Genomic DNA, 17,155 nt, shown 5'->3' with positions numbered 1-17,155 from the left:
GCGGCCATGTCGCTTGGGATCAAAGAGCCATGCGATACATGATGAGTATCCAAACAATTCTGGTAACTTGGAACACAAGGTTCGGGAATTTATTTATTCTGCACAACACTCGCGTGAAATTGAAACCGTTGCCAAAGTGAGGAGAAGGAAAATTTAAGTAAATATTATTCTTCTGAACTTCTCCTATCCGTATATATTTATGTGGACTTACTTTTGGGGTGGCGCCTAAAATAGATAGGGATGATGTATTATGGAAACGTAGCGGAGCCTTATAGAAATGCTCACTATTTTTTGAGAAAATTTGACGCTTAGAATGAAACGACAAGGCGCATATGAGAAAATTTTCTTTACTACTTGTTGCAAATATGGTGTATTGGGATTTTGCGTGCTCCAGGTATAAAAGAATATACTAAAAATGCATCAAAATGTATCATTCTGAAAGCTCAGAAGGTATTCAGATGATGAGATTGAATTTTCGCAATGCGTAACGCAGGCTGTCATGAAAATACTGCTGAGATTTCTTTATTGTAAAAAAACCATTGGATTTGACTAGTAAAGTAAATAAATGTAACATAAAACAAATAAAAAGACTCAACAATCATTCGATGGAGAGGGATATTATTTCTTAAAACAAAGGAGGTAAAAAAGGGAGTTACAAATTATAGGTTGAAATAAGAAACCTCAACACCTTTTAAATTTAGTAATCAGAATTGTATTAAACTATAGATACCATAGCTAATCATTTACTTCATTCTGAACGTTTTTTTTTTTAATAGAAAAATATATTTAATTTCACAAAAATGTTAATACATATACATGTATTTGGTAAAGAAGAAAAAGGAGGAAATACAAAATATCTATAATTACTGATTTGAATGCTCTCCTCACAAATTTTATCTAGATTCGGACTATCGAAAAATCGACAAATTTTCCATATGAATCTCCAATTGTAAACAAAAATCTAATAGTACTCAATCAATTAATGTTAGATATATATATTTTTTCAAATGGAGTTCAAATAAAAATGAAAAAAAAAAAACTAATTTTCATGATTCATTTTTTATTTATTTTTCGCCAAGTAAAAATAAGGAGCTGAATACGAGAGCACAAGCAATAATAAGAGGTGAGAACAACAACAAATCAACATTTCATAGGACGCAATTTAAACTTCTACAGATCCCAAGAACCTTAAATTCCTGCCCATCGCAAAAGAAAAGAAGTTGCTCAAAATGAAATTTAAAGAATATTTTGAAAAATGATCTACACTGCTGCTCAAAACCTTTTGTTAAACCCCCATTAGATGCATCATATTTTAAAGGTAACAAACAAGCTTTCTTCTTCTAAGGAACAGAAATTGTAGCCAGGTGGCGCTTCAGTAGTGAAGGGCAGTAATTATACTTCTTTTTTTTATGTTTACCGGGTACAAGTTTGATTTATAATTACTTTGTCAATCATAGGCGGTGCGAGAGCATAGTATTATAAACGAGAAAGTATGTGTGACACTTTTCTGTGAAGTATAAGGAAGTTATGATATTAATAATGTGGTTTTTTCCTACTTGTTTCGAAGTAGTAGTTTAATTAGTTTCTTTTCGAAGAATAAACAACAAAGTGTTAATTAATAATCAGTATTCGCTAAGTCCGAAGATACATATATATACATTAATATATTTATATTAAATATTTACAAAAGTACGAAAATAAGAGGTAAGTTTTTTCTTTTCTTTTCTTTTTTTTTATTTTTTTTTACATTCATGTATATAAGATAACCGAAAAATAAACATAATAAAACAATAAATAAAAAACCATCCGTTGCCTTGTGATACATTTGACACATTAACTAGGCACATTTAAAGCATGAAAAGTCGTCAGAATATTGAAAGATATACAAATTTAATTTTCAAAATCAATTGGATTTTTCAAGAGACACAAAGCGAAAATACTGTTTTAAGAAAATCTGCAATGTAAATTACAGTATAAAACATATTCAGATGGATCGATACATGCAAAAATGCACGGATTACACCAGCTAGAAATGGCTGTCGTCAAAGCAATAAAAACCAATTGATGTAATTTTCACACCAATCGAACTTCTCTCGATGTCGTTTTCAACTAGTCACGTGGACAAAATCGTATCCGATCCACTCGTCACGTGACTGATTTGAAAACGCAAGTGAAATTAAATCCTAGGCGTACAAAAACCGGGCTAAATATATAAAGATCAGATTCTCTGACTCATTTAGATGCAATCAGAGAAATGACTAGCAATTAGAAAATCAAGTGAAACTAAGTTGATATGATGAGCAAATTGCACAAGGCGCAATTTCACACAAATCAAGATTGAAACAAGAGCGAGATGAATCTCTGTACTGAACCAGAAGTAAAAATACTGTTACTTAAAAAAAATATGCTTCCCACTGTTATTCGACACGTGCTTCGAACACACTAGTTTCACTGTTTCAGGATAACGAACGGCTAAGAAAAACAAGATGGAGATAGAAAAAAAAAATGGAGTTTTTGTAGATGGTGGTTCGGGAGGGTTGAAAGCACTCTAGATGGGTATTCCAGTCATCGAGACGATATTTTTTTTTTATTCCGTGCCACCGTTAGATGGCGTAGCAGAAACAAAAATAAATCATGTCACGACCTTCCGTCTAGAGAATATCACGCTTTTTTTGAAGTTTTTTCAGATTGAGCGTTACCACGATAAGAGAGCTAAATCACACAATTTTTGCATCTGAAATAGGAGATTACACATAGAAGCAAGGGTAAAAAAACCTTCCTTTTCTAGGCTTATGTTTGTGGTTACATATTATGAGAATGGCAACATGTGTAATTGGATAAGGAAGTTATTTTTATTATGTTTACTTAAGGTATTTTTTTCTTCGTCTTTGTTAAAAGAAGGATTTAATTTATAAAAAAGGTATACTTTTTAGTCAAAGATTAAGTTTCATTTCAAGCATTCGTTGGGTGAGGGAAGCGTTAATTGCTTATAAGTGTTTTAATTTTATAAAAAAATGAGGCCTTCTTTGATGATGTATTTCAAGTTAAATTTTTCTTCTAAACATTTGAACTAAGCTAATATAGTATTTCGCGTATATTTGTAAAAAATAATAGTCTGACTTTTAAAAACATAAATTAAATTTATTACTATTTAGAGAAACACCTTGCAAATTGTTTGATCAAAAATATTTTCTTTTAAAATAAACCAGAACATAATTTTTTCGTAACAAAAGTCAATCCCATAATTTAGTTGAGACGATTTGATAAACAAGTACTAGTTGGTGAAACAATGATAGAATAATTTTAGTGTAAGAAATAAGTTGTACTAGTATCTTACAATAAAAAATAACTTTCTACACTATAATGTATTAAAATTATTGTTTAACCCAATGATACTAATATTATTGCACGGGATATTGGGCTAAATATAAAGAGTGCGGTCGAAAATACAACATTCAAGAAAGTTGCGTTTCTAACATACCCTGTTGGTTGTAATTAAATGATAATACAGCTGATTATTGTGAAAGAATTTCTTCTGCTGAACAATATTTAAAACTTTGCATTGTTTTCTTATAAATGATAAACATATTCGGAATTTGGCATAATGTTGAATTTGCCGTTTATTAGCAAGCTTAATTTATAACGTAACCGTTCATACGAATGCCGTGATGACATTAATTTTTTTTCCTTGCCAATTTCTAAATAAATCATTGGAAAAGAAAAATGCCTTGTATATTTACAACATATGTGTTTTTTACTTTCCTTCAAAGACTACAAGCATATTATTGCAAAAATAATTAAATAAATAAGATAAAATAAACGGGATAAGCAAATAATTTTAGCCTGTAATAACTGTTGAAAACTAGAAGGAAAACTACTAACACATATTTTTGAAATATGTCTCATAATTGTTTATCAACAATCCAAAAACATATTTTCAAATACAACAATAGCATTTTTTTTCTTTTCATAGGGATGAAATTTGCGGAGAAGAACCATGAGACTTTGAGCACCTTCTTGCTGAACGTAGAAAAAATATGTTTTAATTTATCGCGAAGATTGAATGGTTTTTTCCTAGAAACTATGGGAAAATCAAGTAATATATAATATTTTCAATTAGAAGTCAAAAATGGAGGAGTGGGAACAGTTCGGTTTAAAAAAACGACACTAATTAAACACATATAAGTAATGAAAATATTCATATATAAAATAGCAAATGATCGAGTAACGCTCCTGACGTCATCAACAATGAAACTCGCGCCACGACATGATAATTTGATAATATGTTTCGGTAATGTTTAAAATGAAGGGAGAGGCTTTATTGTGACAGGGCTGAACTTAATCCAGTAACTTAACTGTTTTAATGATAAGACTGCGTCATTTCAGAGGGCTGAAGAAACGAAAAAGTGGTAAACAATGAACGTTATCCACTGGAGTTCGGGTTAAAATTTCAGCTATCAAAATATCACCTAACAGGCAATTACTTTGTTCAAATGTAAAAGCAATTTTCACCCCTCATATTTTGACGGGCGATTTTCTAGTTATTGAATAATCATGTAAATTAAGTGTCAGATGCGACAAAAAACTGATGACAGAAATTTCTGGTTACAAAAATAGGAATAAGTAACGGATTACAGGAAGATAATTCTTTGAAAAATCAAGCCAACTAAATTTTTTATTTCTTAGATGAACACACAGTTAATTTCCATACATAACATTGGAAACTTTTTGTTTTAATGACTAAATGAATAGTCGATTTCAGGATGTCCAACCAGTTAAACTAGGTATTATCTTCAACTTCAAGAAACGAGGTAAAAATCGAATTTTCAAACTTAACAACAGAAAATGATCGTCATTAAACATTGAAGATTCAGGTCATCAAAATCATTGAGAAATCGCACAAACTAATGAGGCAAAAATGAAACATTCGTGTGGCATCTGCTCTGGAGACAACGTCCGAATTTCAAAACGGAAATGAAAAGTAGGATTAAAAAAAGAGCAAAATCTGTGTAGGAGCCTCCCATGGCATCAACGACTTCTGGTAGCAGATGTGAGGGATTGCTGGAGGCGTCAATCCAGGAAGGAATGGTTACCTCAAAAAACTCGTTTTCTGCATTCAGATACTCGTTCTGTAGAAGTCCTCTCCATTTGGGCCTTCCAATGAAGTCTTGATGTCTCATTAAATTGTCCAGAAGACGTGGCAGGAATTCATGTAGTAACTAAGTTTTTCGTGTGGGGTTATAGTTACGTTACTTCACCTTTTTTTTAGTCGATTTGTTGCAAGGAATACATAATTTGAATCGAGCACTAAAAAAATTCCGAAATGTTACTGATTATTTTCGTGTAACGTTACGGAATTTCAATGGTTTTTATCTACATCCTGGAAAAATCAAATATCATGGTCAAAACGTTTCTTGACTTGCTACAAGTTGCACGAATGCAGACTTCTCACAGTTGTGAAAAATATTTTTGCTCCCAGTTTAAAGATTAATTGAGCGTATTTATAAAATGTATCGGCTTCAGTTCGTTTACGGCCCGTCCAGACTGATTAAGCACCCCCCCCCCCCCAGTAGGGCGCGAATAAGTCCAAGGACAACGTAGTTTTACAAGAATTGCACGTGAGTAAAATTTTGTTACTTCCTTGCAATTCTGTCCTAGCTTTACATAGCTAATTTGGGCACATCAGCTGCCCAATATTTTCCAGGAACGTTTCTGAATCGTTTTTATAGTGAACTGATGTACGCTTCTCCAGTCATGGGTACAGCTTTTGACTAAGGTGGACACATTTTTTTTCTAAAGTTGTAAAATTCTAAGTTTTAATTCGCTATTCATGTAATTTTTAATAATACGTGATTTCAGTGATGGGCAATTGCCCCATTGTCTCCCTCCAGTATCTGTTCCTGACCTTCTCTAATGTCAAATCATGACTCCGATACTAAATAAGCTTTTCAGATCTGACTACTTTCTTTAGAAATGTGTTATTCGTAGTAGAATTTGAAAGAATTTTCTCACATGTTTGAACTAAACAGGATTGTGGAAACATAAATCTGATGAAAAAAATATTTAAGACTAATGAACATTTTAAGAAAGTATGATATACCTATTGAATATGACTAATTTTGTAGTTACAGCTTTAATTAAGATTTGAAAATATCATTGTACCACGCAGAAGAATTTTGCCAAGAGAAAAAAATGCTCACGAAATCGCTCTTTTATAGCGTAAAAGTGCTTCATTATTTAGTGAAGAAGCTAAAGCTAGAAACCTAGGATTATTTATGTTCATGGACAATATTATTACTTGTATTAAAAAATTTAAAAAAAAAAATAAATTATTGATTTCAAGGGACAATTTTAATGCAAAAGTCATATGAAATTAGGCATGGCAATATCATTTTATCACTCAGGACTATTAGGAAGTAAAAATGTTTCTGATTTCCTATCTAGATTTCGAAAAAAATATTTGTTAAATAGTTTCCATTCAGGAATGATAAATGTAAAAAAAAAAAAAATCAATAAATGAAAACTTAGTAAGATTTAAACAAAGGAATTTTTGTAAAATTATCTACGCTTGCAACGTGAAAGACTTCAAATTATAAATTGCATTATATCTTTAATCTTCCTTGTTTCTTACATCTTCAATTAGTAAATTAATGTAAAAAATATTAATGCATTAAAATTATCGAGCATAAAAAAATTCGATATTAAAACGAAATGTTATACTATAATAAGTTCAAGTCAATAAAGTTCCAGTAGGAAATAGAGCAACCAGATTCTTTAATTGAAACTGAGTTGTTGGAGGAATGTTAAAGAGTTATGTTCTTTTCCAAAGAACAATAAAAGACAATTCCGAAGAATTAGTAGTCATACTTACGCTCCAACTGTTCCTTAAAAAAAAAAAAACTCAGCTCGACAACTCAACTCTCTCAAATATTTTCCGCATCAGAAACTTTAACCCCAACTTTCACTGTGCGGCCGAACACAAAAAAATGAAATGGAAAGGAAATGACTTCCAATGCCGTATAGTGCCAGAGAGAGAAAAGCGAAGATTAAAAAAATATAAAAAAAATAATACAATCGATGTGAAAATCGCTCGCAGAATCGATCGTATCAGAGAATCGTAGAGATTAAAACTGCGAAGCGAACAATAGAATCGGAGAAATGTCTCCGAACGGAAGGGTTGGATCACCCCTGGACTCTCTTTTAAAGGTCAGCTTTTTCTCTTGACTCCTCCTTTGGACATTCGAAATTCTATGGATGACCCCAGGGTTCCATGCGAAAGTTCGAAGATTGGTCTCATCACGCTTAGAATTCTAAATACGGCTAATAGTGCTGAAATGCAACATTTTGTAAGAGTTCTATTTTTTTTCTTCAGGTCGTTTTTGACCATATTCTGTATACTTGTTTTAAAGTGTAGTTTGCATGAGTTGTGGAAAAATATACTTTTCACTATAAAATGCACAGAACTCAAAATATTTTAATATGACAGAAGGATTACTCAAAATCACGGTTAAATCAAAAAATAAAGCAAAGAAGGTAATGAAATAACTAGATTGATGATATTAAAAGAGTTTTGAGGGATAGAGAATTAGAAGAGGAATGGACACTTGACAGAAGGAACTAGAATATTACTCTTGTAAATATCTTAGGAAGGAAAATACTCTTTGATTGGTATTAATGGTAACGTTGTTTAATACTATAAACACTGTTTCATATTTATTTCATCACATAAAGAGTCTAGCATTTTTCAAAAATGCAGTTTGCATATATTTTGACGAAACTGAACAGAAATTCAGTAGACCTTCGATTAACCGAGGTTTCTGTTAATCAAGCCAATAATAAAGTCTATGTTTTTTAACAAATAATGTAAATTTAACAAAATAGAGAGTTTTCAATTTGAAAATAAAAATATTTTCTGGAAATTTATGTTTTTTACACATCATGTTAGAAATGCATATTTCAATATTTAACTTGGTATTCTTAAAAAAAAATCAATTGACTTTTTAAAACTCACAACAATTTATTTTCCATTTTCTTTTTTTAAATGTAAAATATTGCTTTTTATATACTCATTTCGTCTTTTAAAAATACTCTAAAGTATTTTTAACAAATACATTTAAAAAAAATTGAAATCATGAGAAGTGTTATATGAAGTTTCTGTTAACCGAGAGTTCCGACATTCGAGGCACCAGCGGTTCCAATGGGGTCGTTTCCAAAATTTTTAAAGTATTTTTTTCTGAAAGAGCATGCTAAAAATCATAGGATTTGAATATTTTTTAAACAATTTGACTAAGTTTAATATTTAATAATAATAATAAAATCGGGGCGCTTTCATTGTTTACGCTTCCGCCGATGACATCACAAATGATGAAATTACATTTACTAATGCCATTCACAGAACATAGTATTTAATTCGCTTCTTGATTATTATAACGTAGAAACACGGTGGACAGATGCACCCAAGTACATCATTTGTGACGTCATAAAGATCCAGCATTATTTTCAAAATCGGACATTTAAAAAATTAATTAAAAATTAAGTGTATTGAAAATGAAAGTTTTTCTCGCTTCATGTTTTTTCTTTGCTTGTTCTATCAATTTCAGTGACTAAAAGTAGCAATTTTGACTGAAGGAAGCAACCGTCGGCAACCCCCCCCCCCCATTATCTCGGATAATCCAAGTTCTACTGTAGCAGTTAATCAAATTTTATTACTCACAAAACATTCTGTACCATTTGACTTGAAAAAAAAGGGTTGGACGATATAAAAAAAAGCTAATCATAATACTTTTTAGTATTATTGATTCGATAATTAAAAAAAATAATCAATGATCGTGAGAATAATGTTATGTCCTAATTGCTTAAACGTTCCAAACCACTTAGTTTTACAATGGCTTGCACCAAGAAGAAAAATTAATCTCTTCTCTGATAAAGCGAATACAAGCAGACAAACAATTAGCTAATGCATTTTATGTGACCGAACCAGAAATTGCAATAGAACCATTAAATCGCTCAAATTCACTTTCAAATAATTATTTTGCTTTTTCCAAATGAACAACTTAAATGCTTTTTTAATCAATTTTAGTACAACAGGCATTATTTTCTTTTATATTTTTTATAATCGCATTTTACAAAATAATGTAACATTTTAATTTTTTTAATAAATTTCATAAGAGAGTAAGACATAAACAAAAATATTTGTTTTGCAGCTTTTATGTATTTGTAGCTTTTATATATTTTTTATTATCCTATTAGACAAAATAATGAAATATTTTAATAATTTTCATTATAAATTTCAATTAGAGTTAAAGAGATAAACAATTAATTCTTTGTTCTACAGCTTTTATGTTTTTTTTTACATGGAAACCCAAAACAAAAGATGCGTCAAACTTGACTAGTCCATCTTCTATGCGGGAAATGTTCCAGCTTCGGATGCAGTACAAGAGAAAACCTCATAATTAAAAGAAAAAAACCTTCAGCATTAATCATTTTTGGTCACATACTTGTACACAAAAATGCAAGTCTGAGTAAAGGTCAATCAAAAAATTTTATAATTATATTGACAGATATATACTTCTGAATTGAATCACTTAGAGTTGCGTTTTTGGTTGTATTGAAAAGCAATCGAAACTTGCCACTTACAAATTCTGGAAATAAAAGGCATTGCTTGTAAAATTGCAGTCGGGGCGAAAATAGTACTTGACCGAACACAACAGGGCTCTTTATGAGTTAAAATGGTGTAAATCAAAAAAAGGTTTCAGTGTGCTTTGAGTAACAGTCACTTTTGAGATGACTTCAAGGCACACTTAAATAAGCAACTGAACCTACTCGAAAGGACCACACAGACCACTCAAAAGAACAGCAGAACAAACCGAACGGGCAAAAGGCCCTCCGAAAGGAAAACAGGGCCGCAGAGGGCAATTAAAAGGGCCACAGAGACCACTCGAAAGAACCACAGAGCAAACCAAAAGGCAAGGGTGCACCAAAAGAAAAAAAAGGCCATAGGTTGCACTTAAAACGGCCACAGAGCATACTTAAAAGGGTCACAGTTCACAGTTCAGTACACAGTCACAGTATTCAAAAGAACAGCAGAACAAACAGAACGGGCAAAAGCCCATTGAAAGAAAAACAGGGCCGCAGGGTGCAATAAAAGGGCTAAGAGACCACGCGAAAGAACCACAGAGCAAACCAAAAGGCAACAAGGTGCACCAAAAGAAAAAAGAACTGGGCCATAGGGTGCACTTAAAATGGCCACAGAGCGTACTTAAAAGGGTCACAGTACACAGTTCAGCACACATTCACAATACTCGAAAGAGCAACAGGACGCAATTAAAAATGCACCAGGGCGCAGCACCCTGCAAAAACCGACAGCCATCTCTACATGTAATCATTGTAAAAGAGGACATTCTGCAAATATTCCTCTTTTGTTACTTACTACTAGAGTTGAGGCTTTGCGTCTGACGAAAAATGATACCATGTTATTTCGACGTAACTATAGCAACGATTTACGATAAAAGAGTCATATAATGATCTTGAATCGCCTATTCTAAGGTAAAGACGTAAGTAAAACCCCAAAAATCCTTTATGTTGCGGTGTAGAGTCAATTCTGCTGCTCGAAACAGTTTGTATGCGGTTACTTCTTAGCTGTTTCGAAAAGTATTAGACATAAGATCTTGAGTATGTTACATAAATCCTTGTCGACGATAGACACATAAAACGAGCTTTCCTTTTAAAAAGTTTTAAATGAATAATATTTTGGTAATAACCTGTAGACTGCTCTATTGATGTAAGGATTGCATTCACTTAGGGAAAAAGGGTGACATTTAAATTCAGCTCCAATTTCCGATGTTTCAAACGGTTAAGATGTTTTATGTCTGATCTTTCAACCATCGATAAAAAATATATAGATGAAACTTCAGTATTTCACAATCACGTCCCGTATTGGAACATTCTGATTTAAAAGCATGTAGCTGTGTTCCAACGCATCTCTGCTTATTACGTTTCTGCACTTTTTGTTTTTATTGCTTCTTTAATTATTCTTTTTATTTTTAACTTTGTTATTCAAGATCCGAAATTTTGTATATCAGTCCTCTAAAATTACTATGTACTTCACCACTGAATTGCTTCATGAGAACGCATTATTGTGATTAAAATAAATTCCAGTACAAAGCATTGTAGATGTATGTGACAATTCTCAAGGAATATTTTTTTTTTCTGATTCAAAAATTTCAATACAACAGAATTTTAGTTAATTACTTGTATTAAGCAGACGCGTTATACGTAGTAGCGTTTTTTTTTTTTTTGTTTGTTATTGGTAGCCTCGTAATTTAAGACTTTTATTCTTTACGAAAATGATAAGATAATCTTAAAGCACCAGGCTAAAGGTAAAGCATAGAGAAGAACATTTACATATGAAGAATTAACTTAATTAACATTACTCTAACCGTCAATTTTTGTACAAAAAAAAAAGTTAAAGCATGGGCATGACATTTTTAGAAATCATGTGATGATTGGAAAAAACTAATAAAGTGAATAATTTTTTAGCGTAGGAGGAAATACATGAGAACCAGAAATATATATATTATGTCCTAAAATCTTGAATTACTCGTATTTTTGCATTATAATTTAAGAGCACCCGTATTCTGCTCTTTAAAATAAGCTGACTGAACATCAGTTGTGAAAATTAATAAATTGGATATTTCATGTAGTAACACCTCAATTTTTGTTTTGTTTGTCTTTATTCTTAATGCGTCACTTTCATGCAATATGTTGTACTAATATTGCAGAAAATTACATTCTCTCAAATTAAATTCACTTACAATTTTCTTTCGAGAAATTTAAAGTAATTTAGGAGTCATATTTCAAAAAATGATATATCCTGGTTCAAATAATATTTAAATTTTTTTAAAACTATTAAACAGTAATGTAAAACACCAGTAGTGGCCAGTGCTTCAGTAGTGGCCACTTCAAGGTAACTTATATGCTTTGAAGAAAGAAATGAACAATAATAACGTGATTAATATATTAATACTTAATGCAACTATCATACTGAATCTATATTATTCATCAGTTATTTGAAATTAAAGTAAGTAATTTAAATTCTTTGGGTGGGAGAATGTTAGATGGCCACTACTGAAATTTTCAGATTTTTTAGTAGCCACTACTAGATCAAATTTGAAATTCTGAAATTTTTGGAAAATAAGACGATTTAGAAAAAGTTGGGCTGTAATACACTCTCATTGAGTTTCAAAATGGGCAATTTAATATTATAGACAAACAGTTTTAAAATATATTCAATAAATTACCGCCCATTAGCCAGGGCTAATGCAGAAATTTACCGCCAGCTCAGTCATTTCCAGCCGAGGACTGCAGTTTCGTGCTTATTAGCACTCATCAGCCCAGCATAGGAAAGTGACTGAGCTGGAGATGGAAAACCTCTTAAGGAAGACAAGAGTGCGAAACAAACTGGTAGCTAATATAGAATTAGCAGACCAGACGAGTGACCGAAGCAATGGTTCGGTTCAACTCGAAGATTGGACGCGAGGCAAGGTATATTCAATACTTCAGAGTGACCACTACTAGTGCGTTTTAAACCTTGAAGTAACCACTACTGAAGCACTGGCCACTACTAGTGTGTTTACCATACTTAAAAATATTTTCCCCTACAGTAAATTAAGGGTTTTACTCGAAAAATTTAAAGTAATTCAGGAGTTATATTTTTAAAAAAAAGTATTATTTAAAAAGTCGTCAGAAATTACACTGCGTTAGCAGTATCACTCTAATTTAAACGTCACATTTTTCTAATCAGCTTACATCCGTTTATAAAATTTTAGATGTGGTGCCTTAATAGTGAAGTGTGGCGTCCGGTGAAGGACAAGTGAGTTGAATGACTCTGAAATATTTTTAAATGATTTTAAGAAGTCGAATTTTTGGCAGACAAAAAAGGATAACCCGAACTTAAATTTTTGCGAAGAGCGGAAATTCTTGGTTCACTGAGCAGAAATTCAAAGTTTGCCGATTGAAAAAAAAGACCGGGTATGCACCAATCTAACGATATAACACATAAATCTAATAAAAAGGAGCATTCGATCTTTTACAAATTGCAATATTGCAATTATGATTCCAAACAGGGACAGGAAAATCTAAGGGAGGGGCGATGGGGGCAAACGCCCCCTCCCAGAGCTGCCATACTTGAACTCTCACGGCATATTTTCGATATACTGAACTTCCAAAAACTTTATGTTAGGCGATCTTTAATAATATTTCGAAAAAGAGGGCTCTCCCTCTGAATTTTTTCAGAATTGAGGTCTTGAAAACTAAGCTACACATTTGATGTTAAGATAAGGGATGGGGTTCAGTACACACTTTCCGAATTTTATAGAAACGGAAGTTCTAGGAAGAGATAAGGAAAAAAAAACCCCTTATTCAAGATGATCTTCCACGATGTTAGAAAGCGGAGGTTTGGAAATTAATAAAAGGACATCTGAAATTAATCGCCCTCTCCTTGAAGGCTTTCTGGATCCGCCCTTGATACCAAATGGCCGAATCAAGAGGTAAATGTTTCCGAATGAATTTATAAATGGAAGGTCTCGGTCACCTCCCGTGACTTCCCAGAGAGTTCTAGCTGGCAAATAATATTTTTCCGAATACGATCTCTTTCTTCATTATTGATTGTAATAATATGAGGTAAAAGGGCCACCACATACTCCCCACATTTTTGCCGTATCATGCTGCGGAAAAACTTGAAGTAAGGTGAAATTTAAATTAAAAATAAGTTTCGTTTGAATTTTTTCATACCGCGCCTCTTCTCCGACCGTGCCGTATTGCTGACGTACACCCCATTGCTTCCCATGTGGAGACCCCCGAAAATTCATTGCGGTCCAAACCTGTAAATTCACTACTGATGGAATAGCTGCAATTTTCTGAAGAGGAATTATAGTGAGCGATGTATTTTTCAATGCATGATTGCATGCTTAATTTTTATAGTTTCTAGTACTATATATATATATATATGTATATATATATATATATATATATATATATATATATATATATATATATATATATATATATATATATATATATATATATATATATATATATATATATATATATATATTGTTTTTCGAAAAATTTTATCAGTTTAGTATTTGTTTAGTGTTGTACTTTCGTTCTTTTAATTCGTTGAAGACGAGATAAATATAATTTGTGACAAATATTAATTAGATCAATTCATCATCTCAGTCGTACTTAAGAAGTACTTTTTAGCTTCTACATGTTAAATCAGTTCAATGCGTACAACTGCTTCTTTAATACCGCGACATTATATTTATTTGCATAGGCAAATAACTCTTCAGTTTTAATTTTGAAATATTTGTATATTTAAAAGAGTCACGAATATGTGAAGCAACTATATAGGGGAAAAAATATTTTCTGAGACATATTTAAGAAATTTTTTTGCTTCTCCTATGAACAGCTGAGATTGTAAATTGTTCTCAAAATTGTGGCAGGATTATTAATTAGTAATAAGTGATTATTTATTGTATTCTCAATATTAACTTAATCATTACATACAAAATTTGTCTCATTAAAAATACATACATTTTTGGTCATATCATTTACACTGCTGAGAACTAAATCGCAACTTTTTGCTTTCACGGAGAACTCGTCTCTTTGAATTATTTCTCGCCATGTTATTTAGACTAAAGACCGTGTACTGAGTCACAATTTTATGCTCTCTCGGATAACTTGTCTCTACAAATATAAAAGCATTTTGAACAGTACATTTAGATTAAAGATTGTATGCAAACCGCAACTTTTTGCTGAAATGAAGAACTTAGCAAAAAAAAAAAGAGGCACATTATTTAGACCAAAGAAATAAAAAAGAATCTGACCTTTAATTCCGTAGCAAGCCGCAGCGATGATTAGAAATACACACTTCCAGCATATAGCCGCTCTCATGTTGACGTAAAAGCATCAATGTTCCGTCAAGAATTGATGGACATCAATGAAGCACTAATTTAAAATTCTCTCTTCAAAAGTCCAGAGCACTACTGGAGCAGTGAACGAAGCGCGAATGAAAACCATCCTTAGAAATGAAAAACAAAAATAGAGATTGAGCGAAACAGAAACCCGCGGAAAACACTGCTCCTCTTTATGAAATTTATGTACACACAGCCACTAATTTACGAGACACAATCCTCCAGCTTGTTTATAAGGTCAGCGACAAGTTTAAATCTGACTTGGAAGCACATTGGAAGAGAAAAAGAAACACACCAGTCTTGCGAACAAACTTGCGCGGGGTTTATTCCTTTTGAAACACTTTTAGAAAAGACAGGGGGGTGGACTGGGCAGAGGGCCGCCAACAGTTCTCTGGAGTTGCCGACTAGGCCGCAGCGCGTGAACTAATATTGCGGAGAAGTTGACTTCACGAAGACGGGAGGCCTTGAGTGGCCTGCGCCCTCTGTCGGTGATTAAAATAAGTAACTGCATACCCGGCTTTTCCTATCGTTCGCAGTTAGGCAGTTATATTTGCTGTTAACGTTCATTATCTACACATGCATACAATTTGAATTTGAATTTAAACCCTAACTAGATTAAACTTGTCATGATCATCTTTAGTAAGTAGGTTTTAAAAAAACAGTTATCAAAAAATTATTCGATTGCTATCGTTGCTTTCTTTACTCTTTGCAGCAGATTTCGGCTCTCTGTAGGGCAGCGTCCTCTAGTGGCTCGTTTGAAGGGATGAAATCTTTGTTTTCCAGCCGGCATTAGATAAGGAGGAGGACGATCAGTAGTTTTCGTTACACATCTTAAAACTTTTAAAACTCACTACCCAAACAGTCAATGTTTGCTTCTCTTCAAATTTTAATTTTGCATTTTTTTAAATTAAAATTCTTTAGGAAGCTTTATACGCGTTACAAACATACATGTGCTTTTAAAAAATATGTTTTTTCACTTCATACTTACACAAACTCTTCTTTATTTTCCAACGTTATCCTTTTATTTACTTAATTTTGCGTACTCAAAATAGTGTTTACATTAGTTTAATAAATTTTATTTCTCATTTAAGCGCTAACGCAGGGTTGCGTTTAGAAATAACGACCCCTAACGCAACAAAAAACAGCTGAGAACTGCGTTTTGTGGTCTCCAGTTTCAAGATATTATTTGGGATTAACACCAGACAGGCAGTTTGTGCCAAAATTTTCACACAAATGACTATTATTGCTTCTAGTTTGTGTGCTCAAAACTCGTTGATATTTTAATTCGTTTAGATTATTTTTTAAAGCCATTTTTCAACGTTAGAAACAAAATTTTCAGCTTCGAAAAGGGTAAATTCCTCGAAACATTAAAAAAAAGAAAAACTTAAGCAAACTTAAATGAAAAAAAAAATAAGTGTTTGTTTACCTTAAAAAACATAACACTTCAGCGTCTTTTCAGAATTATGCTCATTTAGATTTAAAAATAAATAAATACTGCTGCTCTTTTGAATGAAAATGAAGCTTTGTTTCTGAATCAATCAATCATTTCATTACTTTCGTCAAGAATTTTTTTTTTTCCTGTTTCTGTTATTTGACTTTTTTTTTTTATTGTTTGAAACTTTTCTGTTTATAGAATCAACACAAAACTAAATACTTTCTGAAAATTAAATTTTCATGATCTTTCAGGGATTTCAAATACATTACAATAACTTTTTATATTTTTTTTTAGTTATTGTTTTAAATAACAGGATTATATAATTGAATTTTCCTCGAAGGAGCATGTTTAAAACATTTTTGAACGCAAAAAAAATCTGTTACGTGTTCTATACCATAAATTCTTTCCCGTAATAGTTAGTCAAAGCAAATCCTCCTATAAGTCATAATTTATCTTGGATTCAAATTTCTCCGATAAGCACTAAGCTAAATATAACAAATGATATATTTCTTCTTCCAATTCGGGGAATCAGATCTACTCGTAAGGTCAATAACTAAATGTAGAGAAAATACGTTTGAATTTCTGATGATTTGTTTACTTTTTTTTTAGATAACAAGGTTTAAATTTTCAAGTAGGGGCCAAATATTGAAATTTCTTGACGTATAATACAATCTTAGATAAAATATATTTGAAACGTTTTGTCGTAGCTGTGAACAGACAAGTGTTGTTCGTACTTCCTCAAAAG

General features: G+C 32.0%; 1 protein-coding gene across 1 annotated transcript in view; it reads right to left on the bottom strand.

Annotated features, from left to right (window-relative positions):
• Positions 1-15,018, bottom strand: part of LOC129228432 (nephrin-like) — a 347,783-nt gene extending 332,765 nt beyond the window's left edge. Inside the window, exon 1 of the mRNA XM_054863113.1 lies at positions 14,889-15,018. Within this exon, the coding sequence (XP_054719088.1) occupies positions 14,889-14,955 (67 nt within the window). The 5' untranslated portion in view covers positions 14,956-15,018. The remainder of the gene's footprint in view (positions 1-14,888) is intronic.
• Between the last annotated feature and the right edge of the window lie 2,137 nt (positions 15,019-17,155).

The sequence above is a fragment of the Uloborus diversus genome, chromosome 8 (assembly GCF_026930045.1).
Source record: "Uloborus diversus isolate 005 chromosome 8, Udiv.v.3.1, whole genome shotgun sequence".
Lineage (NCBI taxonomy): Eukaryota > Metazoa > Arthropoda > Arachnida > Araneae > Uloboridae > Uloborus > Uloborus diversus.
Note: the sequence above shows the minus strand (reverse complement) of the source record. Positions and strands in the feature narration are given on the sequence as shown.